The sequence below is a fragment of the Melitaea cinxia genome, chromosome 20 (assembly GCF_905220565.1).
Source record: "Melitaea cinxia chromosome 20, ilMelCinx1.1, whole genome shotgun sequence".
In the NCBI taxonomy this organism is placed as follows: domain Eukaryota; kingdom Metazoa; phylum Arthropoda; class Insecta; order Lepidoptera; family Nymphalidae; genus Melitaea; species Melitaea cinxia.
In genome coordinates, this window is record NC_059413.1 from 12,020,520 (window position 1) to 12,030,886 (window position 10,367).

Here is a 10,367-nt window from a genome sequence, read left to right on the forward strand (position 1 = left end):
TGAAAGAGCTTTTTTTTTTAATTTTATATCAGAGTGCCTTTTAAGTAAAGTCTAAGTTTTCCTATCTTTTAAACGATGTCCACTAACTCTTTTTGTCGTTTACATTTTATGCGCTTCCATAACATTGTTGTATAATTTATGATGTTTATTTTTTTTTTATTATTATTTTTTTTTTGACATTTTTCTTTACTTAATGGTGTGTCAAAAAAAATCATACTCCGTTTCTTGTGTCTTAATTTATTTTAATTAATCCTTACATCTTTATTTGTATGTGGTAAATTGTAGTTCGTAAATTAAAATATAACTATAATGTTATTTTTTATTTTAACTTTTTCTATAAATTTTTTTCATTGTGAGATCTACTGAAGACAATGTTTATAATCTTAATATATATAAATCTCGTGTCACAATGTTTGTCCTCAATGGACTCCTAAATTACTTAACCGATTGTAGTCAAATTTGCACACCGTGTGCAGTTTGATCCAACTTAAAAGATAGGCTATATTTTATTTTGATATATTATGTTATTATTATATTTCAGAAAAAAATAAGGTGATACGAAGTTCGCCAGGTCAGCTAGTAGTATTATAAAGACGTACACAAAAATCTAAATCATAATTCTTTTGTATAGGTATTGGTGTATTGTTGAAAGAATTATATAGAACTAACAATCGAAAAATTCTTTCGAAGATTAAATTAAAAAAAAAGAATGTATATACGATTGGTATAATAATCTCAGTAGTAGTAGCAACGAGTTTTACTATATTACAGCTGGTAAAATTTGTCGAAAGTTATATCGCGTTTGACATACCTGTACCGTGAGCTTCAACAAACTCGAGAGAGCTGGGTGGAATGGAACACTCCTCGTAAAATTCGCTAAGTAACATCTTCTGAATGTTACCAGCTGGGTATGTGATACCTTGTTCCTTATACCCGTCACAATTGGTTTTGGCGTGGAGTACTTGAGCGTAAACCCTGAAAAAGCATTTTAATTACATAGCTGAACATATTCATCCTACTAAATTCTTCCGTACTTAGATAAAAGGCAGTACCTTTCTTTATAGCATTTGAAAATTGAAACCAACATATTATTATAATATCATTTATTTAGTTCAAAAGAATTTAAAACCTTAATCTCAATTTTCTCAGATTTTGATTTTTTTACCTTTACTGCCTTTTACAAAATAAGAATATAATATTGAAATATAGAAATGGTTTAGTACTCCTACCTCCTAGAATCCTTAGCCTTTTGCAGGAGGCAAACTACAATAGCCTCAGAACGAGCGTATCCATTCGCACTGTTATCGAAACTCTTGCATCTTCCATCAGCTGATAACACACCCAACCTAAATAATTATTCAAACGTTGTAAAATGTATTTGCCAAAAATGCTTCACGGAATAGTATAAGCAACAATATCCGCAATATGTCCCTTCTGCATTTTGCATCATATCAAAGTTGTACTTCAATCTAACACATAAATATTCAGATTTCCCACCCAAATCAGTATCCCTACTTCGATAATCTAGTCATCATATATATTATCCTGTAGACATCAGTTGTGTTATGTAACGCGTGTTTAAACACATTTTTTATAAATCATTGTTATCAGAAATATGACTTAATCTATATATATATATAAGGTTGTCTGGAAGAGATCGCTCTTTCAGCGATAAGACCGCCTTTGTACATCTTTCGTTTTATGTTTTTTTTCTCTGTTGTTTCTTTTAATGGTGTACAATAAAGAGTATTATTATTATTATTATATATACTCGTATATATATATAAATGAATGTTTGTCTGTATATCCTTTATAGAATCGTAAACTATGCATTTGATCATGGAATGATCGTCAGCAAAGTATTGTGCATGAGTCCAAAAAGGTTTCGGAGTTGGTACGACCAAAAAAAAAGCATTGCAACGCGTGCATGGTATAGTTAGTTTCAAAACAAAAGTTGTAGAAAGAAGAAAAAACGGACAAAAATTAAATCGAATCACGCTTTCTCAAACTTTACAATTATTTATATTACAGATGATTGTTCTTACCTAGAGAACTGTAAAGATACGTAGGGATGGAGACACAAGTTAGATCCCCCCACAATAGCCATATCGCAATGACCATCACGTATTGCCCTGAACGCGTGCTCCAAGGCGTACAAAGAGCTGGAGCAAGCTGAATCCACCGTATAAGAAGGACCGGTAACTCCAAGCCAGTAAGAGATACGGTTAGCTAACATAGCTCGGGAGCAACTGAAAATTATTAAAAAGGGTTATAACAAATATATTTCTTTTCAAAATCTGAAACTGGTTCAGCAGTAGCTTCTTCTCATTTCAATTTCTTGTAATTTCCTTTTTACGCTTCGAACGAAAAGTCTAGAAAGTAAATACACGGATATTTTTACTTTGACTGTGTTGAGCATACGATTGCATATAGACTACATCTAAAAAGTTGATCATTATAAAAAAAAAACCTTTGATGTTACATTTTTCGAACATTATAAAATGAAAATTAAACATTTTATTGAAAACAATACTATATATAAACTGAAACAAACTTTCGTAATGGAAGTTATTAAAGTTTCTCATCGTAAAAGCAGTGTAACTTTATTATTACCAGGAACAATAAGTCTCGAGCCAAAGGTTTCGCTTTATAGATTAAACGATATCTAACGATTATTACGATGGACTATTCATTTTCTAAACGAAGCAAAAGTTAATTTTTTTGCATGTTACAATTTTATAGCTTATAAGATCAGCAATACCAGAATCATTGTAAGTGGTTACTCTCCCGAGAGGCTATGAAGAGGGATCTTCGCCATAGAAAAACAACGCAACATGAAACTAATCCTATTTGGTAGTGATTTTCTCTAAGGTACTTCATCATAGGGCTTATTGAAATTTGGAGCAAAATAATTGCGGCTTCATCCTTACCACAATCAGTCTTCTCACAATTTTACCTTTGTATTTATTATAAATGAGATGTTTTTATTAAAATATTGTTAACAAAACTCACCCCGTTACACCAAAACCGTTGACCTGCATTTTTTCGTAGAACCATGTTTTCTCTGATTCCGAGAAGCAAGCTCCGACGAACACACCGGTTTTGGTTCCACGTAATTCCTTCGGATTTAAACCTATGAAAAAGCAATTTGTTAATTATTATTTTCCAAGTAAATTAAAAATCTGTAATACATATATTATTGCTAGGTTTGTAAAGGTCTTTCAAAGGTTTCCTATATTGTTCCTATCATTACCACATCATTTCACCACTATCATTATTGGATGCAAATATCTAAGAATTTATTCTACTTTATTTTACTTTTTTTCGTGTAATTTTCTAAATTCTGTTATATCTATTATTGCATCTTAGCTTTTCACTTTTTTATTAATTGGCCACAAAGCATTTAATTAGTAAATTAATTTTTTTTTACCAATTAATGCATAAAATTAGTAGATCAAACAATATCGAAAATTCCAACGATAAATCTAATTAGACACTATTATAAAATATACATATATAAATATAGTGCTGTGGGGCTACGGCACCAAAGAATATAGCCACCTCCCCCGTGGGTGTCTTAAGAGGCGACTAAGGTATAATAAGGTTTCACTACCACCTTGGAACTTAAAAAGCCGAGCGATGGTGGGATAACAATCTAACCGCTGGCTTTGAAACACACAGGCCGAAGACGGGCAGCAGCGTCTTAGGTGCGACAAAGCCAGCCCTGCGGTCACCAACCCGCCTGCCCAGCGTGGTGACTATGGGCAATACACATGAGTTCACGCATTTTTGGCGCGAACTTGTGGAGGCCTATGTCCAGCAGTGGATTGCAATAGGCTGGAATGATGATGATGATGATAAAATATATGTTAAAAATTTCCATCATGATTTAACGTAAAAAAACCAAAAACTCTAAAACTAACTCAATTATATCAAAAGATATCGAGTGATTGTGGTTTTAAAAACGATCTATCTCTAAATTCTGATTGTTTATTATTGTACCTTAACTGAGTGTTTATTTGGGAGGGTAATTTGTATTCATTGCTTCATTAATGGTAACCTTTGGTAATTAATACACTAAACTAATGTACTGTTTCATAATGGATAAATCAACATTGCCTGTCCTCGTCAATCGAATAGATACAATACGGATAGGCAGGACTATTAATATTATCGTAATATAATACTATTGTTTAAATACACAATGGACTAGATGAGACAAATACAGCCTTAGGTAATATTGGTAGTTGGTCCGTTTAGCTACCTTATATTTAGAATGAGCTTGGCGTTATATAATTACTAGCGACAAGCTTTGTGCCAACATAAGTTTTTATTATATACCTAGCTCCCGAACAGACTTCGTTCTTGCAAATGTTAATAGTAAAAATTGATTTTTTTTTTTTGTATTAACCCCTTTCGTGGGCCTTAAGTAATATACAAAAAAATAAATTAGCCGAATCGGTCGAGCCATTCTCGAGTTATTCATTTTTATTTATATAGAAGATAAGATCATTTTGTTTATTGGGGTGGTTGTTGATTCCTTTCTATTCTGAATACGAAACCAAATTATTATTCACATAATCTTATTTTTTGTTAAATTAAAGTTTAGTTTAAATTAACATTTATTTTATAAGTGAGGTATTTAAAACTTTTAATTTGTCACAGTAACACAGTAACCGAAATATTGAATGATCAAATTTCAAAACAACTTTAGACGGTCAAAGACGATCCAGTTATAATCATTACCTTAGAAAAGTTTTAATGGTCGAGATAAGAGTACTTGTACCATAAAGATTGTCAAGGTTCACTTTACTTGAAATTATGTAAACGAAGTTTTGTTTTAACACAAATTGTTCGAGTATTCTGTACGTTTGACTTGTTATCTTATTAAAATGTTCATTGTTGCTGAAGAATTGATCTCTTAGAGAGAGTACGATACATTTGATTTTGTAAATGATTTTATTACTAGCTGGGCCTGCGTTCGCGTGGAATTTAACAAAAAAGTTATTGTTCAGTTTTACAGAGTTATAAAATAAATAAATTTCTAAAATAAAAGTAGCATAAGCTACTTCTTACTACATCGGCTATCTGCCAGTGAAATTCCCGTCAAAATTGGTCCAGCCGTTTCAAAGATTATCCGGAACAAACAGACAGACAGACAGACAAAAATTGTAAAAAATGACATTTTGGTATATTGACCGTGTATATATCCATATGTGTGTTATTTTAATATCACAAACAGACACTCCAATTTTATTTATTTGTATGGATTATTTTTGTTTATTCTTAAGCTAACGACTGAACGGCACAAATGTTAGTTTTAAATTACATCTTTGTGCCATTTGCAGACGTGACTATTGTACAGAGAGCAGCAGTGCCAAAAAAAATTAAGATATTTAACTCCACGTCTTAATTCCTCCACTAGTGACAAGAGTGCTGATGCATTTATGCCCAGAGAATCGTCATAGCGATCCAACGAGGATATAGTGCTAGCATTCTTAGCACCATTTCACGCGAACATCATTTATACCGAAACTATATGTAAATACTTAGTTCTTAAGTTGTGAATAGTAAATACTTTATTGTAAAATTTTGAAATAAATGTTATCACAAAATTTATTTAAAACGGGATATTTACCATGTTTTTTTTTTCATTTTGCGGAGCTCAATATTATATATAATATATACTTTATCTATATCGAATCTTTTAAAATAGTTTTAGTAACAAAAATAGCCATGTTGATTTAAAATCTTATATAGATGTTTTTTTTTTTTAATATCGATTAAAAATATGATTAAAAACTCTTTTCACAATAGACTGGTTTTTGCGTTATATCACGGTTTTGATACACCGTAATGATTTTTTTTTTTTGTACAGGCCATCAAAATATTTATCGTTTAGTGACTGTGTGAGTATTGTGTATGATTCAAACACCCAATAAGAAATTGTACCTAAAGTGCAAGTCTCCAAATGTGCCATTGATGAACGAAAACCTTAATAAAAATAATATACCTCATCCAAAATCATAGTTCCGAATGAAAGACTAATAAATACAATGTTATTTCTATCTTTTTTATTCTACGTGATATTGGTGAAGTTTGCTGCTATCCTGGCACTAGTGAAAGCCATTAAATCCAATTAGTAATATTAATACCTATAAAAACAAATTACCTAAAATTTTGATTAAGTTTATTTCATTGCTTCCAAAAACAAGATGTCTCAATCTATTTGTAGAAGAAAATAAAAAAATGGCACATCCATTAATCTAGGACAACCAATTAAATGGATTAATGAGATCAGTTTGCCACGAAATAGTAGCTCACCTTACCCAATTTACTGAGAAGGAAAAGCTAATTAACTGAAATGGCGAAAGAAGTCACCAAAATCGTCGTTTCCGATTTAATCTAAGACCGAATTTACGAATCAAAAAAAGTGTTTCCATTACTAAAGAAGGTGAGAAACTAGATTTCATTATTTCTTGTTAACAATCACACCGTCACAAAATTTAATGATTAATATTTATACAATTATTACATTTGCTTCATTATCTCTACTTCAAGAAAATCGTTAACAATATAAGACCATATTAACATTTATGATTCTGGCTTCTTACAGATCAGACAAATATTTTAAAGTCAATGTTGTATAGATCACTTCAGCCTATCGCAGTCCATTGCGGGACATAAGCCTCCACAAGTTCGCGCCAGAAACGGCGCGAACTCATGTGTGTTGTCCATAGTCACCACGCTGGGCAGGCGGGTTGGTGACCGCAGAGCTAGCTTTGTCGCACCGAAGACGCACCCAAAATCATTGTAGGTATAGATACATTTAACAATTTATACTAAATTCTACAAAATATGTATATACGTATCTGTCTATTGTCAAACATACAGTGTTTTTACAATAGGAAATATTATATATATAAAAATTATATTTATTAGGTAAAATAAAATTAATTTTAGTAACAGATCTTTCCAACAAGAGTTAAGAAAAGATTCCATAATTATTTAATATCAAACTTGTTACTTAAGTCCTTCTCAATTTGTTTTATAGTTATAAATTAAATTCAAAATCACAATTGAAATATTCCTACATTGTTTTCGGGGTTAATGTCACGAATGGAATATTTATATGTTTTTCTATTGAAATGCTAATGATATCGGAATATTTTTTTTACTATTAACTTTGTTGCATTAAAATGCATATAAAGTGAATTAAATACGTAATAATACTTTACTTTTATTTTACACTTTACTATATTAAAATTAAATAATGAGATTTTAAGGATCTATATCACCGATCACTGATTTTTTATTTGTTATATATATATATATATATATATATATATATATATATATATATATATATAACAGTAACAATGCCATTAACCCTTATTGGGTTTGACTTGGTATATATACATTCGAAGTTCCTAATTTTAATACTTACAAAAAGAACAGAAATATATTAAATTATTTGTGTGTGCTACAATCTGTAAGTCACAGTTGTTCACAATATTAAATAAAGGAATGCAAATCAAAATAGAAATAAACAACAATTATGCAGTATATGGGGTAGGATAACAAATATTCAAGAGATGCAAGCGTAATGTTTGTGCGCTGAATGCGGGTACATGTCCAATACCGTGCGGTAACACGCTCACCGACAGATTTATAAACATATACAGTATGTTTACTTATTCAATGTACTTTAAAAATAGCTATATGACAAAGATAAAGATATCTGACGTGTAACGGTATCCAACAGATAAAGTTTATGTTATATTTTTTCACCATAAAACATTTTATCTGCCGGACATTTTTATTCATAACTTATGAATGCAAATGGTACTTTGTTAGTTAACACTAAGCTGAGGGAGTATTCACGCAATATACATATAGTTGGTAAATATTTGCTTGATTGTTTCTGCTGATGATAAAACATATCAGTAACTTATGATAAACATAAACTTTTGCAATACATCGTTAAACAGTTTAAATTCATACAAACTTGTTTCATACAGGATTTCATACAGATTACAAAGCAAAGTAATCTGGTCAACGAACATATAAAATCTGTAGTTTCTTTATAAAAATGTATACATCTGGTAGGTACATAGAGGGTACTACAAAACAAATCAACATAAACAAGGGTTGAAATCCGACATTTGATCTTTTTTTAAGAAAATTCAAGGGAATATCAAAACTAATACACTACCTCCGCCCCTTCAGCTATCGTTTACAATCAATACAAGATGACTTCAGGATTTGGAGACCCAATATTTTACGTACTTCCATTTACCTTCCATTCTTCATTCATTCCATTTTTGTTTCTAACCTCGTTATTGATCATAGGGAATTACTTAAGCTGGTAGAGGTTACGCTGATAAGAACCTAAAACTCTTCCGACATCTAGCAAGTAACTCAATAATTTAAAATGGAGATTAATTTTAAAAAAATGGGATCAGAACTTAGGTCTCTATCTGTACTGAGACCGGGTAATGAGGTAGGTGTAAGTAAAAACAGAGAAGAAAAAAGTTTAACAATACGGTAACTATAATCGTATATTAATATAAAAATTATTAGATTTTATAATTAGAAGAGATCCATTCATCATGTAAGCATAAAACGACACGGTAATTAAAATGGCGCATGCCTTAAGACAGTAAGGCCTCATTACATGTTAAAGAAAATACATTCCTTGCATCTTTAAGTCTCGGCAAGATAAGGTAAAACGTGACGAGGTGAGTAGGAAAAAAGATCACAAAATTAATAGATTATCTTTGACCTCAATCATTAGAGGGATTTGATTTGGAAAAAGTATAACTGGAAATCTTACCCGCATCAATAACAGCTTCATATGCTTTTTCCAAAAGGATCCTGCACATGGGGTCCATGGTGTGTGCCTGCTTGAAGTGCACACCGAAGAACGAAGCGTCAAATCTGTTGACATTGTTGATCTTTCCAGTACGCTGCGGGATCTCAGGATGAGCCAACTTCCAACGACGACTGTCTCCTGATATTAGATCCACCTAAGATCCAACCAATTAAAACCCAGTAAATTTCAGATATTTGTAGGGAATTTTTAATTTGTAATATATTTACATTTTCAAGAAAATATATAGTAAATATTATCTCTTTTTTTGAGAATGTTATGGTCGTAATATTCCTTAAAAATTTATATGTAAATTAAGGAAAATTGATTAAAGCGTAATAGAAAGAAATTAACCAACGTTATTTGTGAAATTCGTAGCCATAATCAAGTTATAATATTAAATACATAATTACATATATAAAATTAAATACATAATTACAATACCTTATTAAACAGATTTTCTTGTAAATGTATAACAGAGTCCGAATCAGGGAAGTAGCCGGAAATGCCAGTGATTTGAACCTCGTCTCCAGGCGCAGGATGCGATAGCCGGTGACCCGACGTTAGCCTATCTTCTGACACAATTGCTGGTGCCATCTTGTTACAAAAAAAAAACATAAATTAATTAATAGGTATTTATTATTGCAGTAACTTGACTCGATTTATACAGGACACTAAAACGCAAAAATAGAGTTGCCTTGACACGAAATCTTTGACAGAATCAGGGAAATATTTTTTTTAGAACTGGATCACATAGTAATTGATTTTCCAGTACAATTTTGAACTCAATTTTGGGTGAAGATACGAATTAATTCCATCATTGATTGCGTATATAGCAAAAAAAAAAACTACTTCATCAATAATAATTAGGTAATATTGCCGTTTTTATTTTTTTTAAAAACTCCATTGGGTTGTAATGAAAATGGCTTACAATCATGGGCGTACCCGGAATTTCGGAAAGATGGGGAAAAACAAATAAATATAAAACTCTATAAGTTGTACAAAATTAAATTCATTTTTATTTACTTCAACTCTTCATTTACTTTCAATGTCTACACTACTATAACAATAGCTGGCGTAGCTTTTAAATCTACCTAAAATTTCCTTATTATAATCTAAAATATCATTCATTGAGTTCGAGTCAGAGTGGGGGCAAATGCCCCACCTTGCCCCACCGTGTGCACGCCTATGCTTAGAATTAGCGGTTAAAAAGGACCACTAACTCACTTTAACCTCTTTTCCTAATTTTAGCGTTCAAAATGCCGACATTATTGTAACTGACTAATTTAGCTTTAAGCAAAGTATAAATTCAATTTTAAAACTTATTATTTAAAAACTTATTAAAGAATCTATCATTTACATCTAGTATTAGATTGCAGGATTGCGGAAAACCGGTATGTTTGACGCGAACTTAGGGCGACCTATGTCAAGCACTGGACAGGCTGAACTGACGGACTGACTGACTGACTGACATCTAGTATTAGTTCCTAAATCA

General features: G+C 31.2%; 1 protein-coding gene across 1 annotated transcript in view; it reads right to left on the reverse strand.

Moving 5' to 3' along the window:
* The window catches only part of LOC123663365 (fatty acid synthase), a 35,845-nt gene extending 26,376 nt beyond the window's left edge, over positions 1-9,469 (reverse strand). Inside the window, exons 1-6 of the mRNA XM_045598055.1 lie at positions 9,317-9,469; positions 8,837-9,029; positions 3,013-3,133; positions 2,046-2,249; positions 1,230-1,346; positions 812-975 (exon numbers count right to left, since the gene is read on the reverse strand). Coding sequence (XP_045454011.1) covers positions 812-975; positions 1,230-1,346; positions 2,046-2,249; positions 3,013-3,133; positions 8,837-9,029; positions 9,317-9,469 — 952 coding nt within the window. The remainder of the gene's footprint in view (positions 1-811; positions 976-1,229; positions 1,347-2,045; positions 2,250-3,012; positions 3,134-8,836; positions 9,030-9,316) is intronic.
* Between the last annotated feature and the right edge of the window lie 898 nt (positions 9,470-10,367).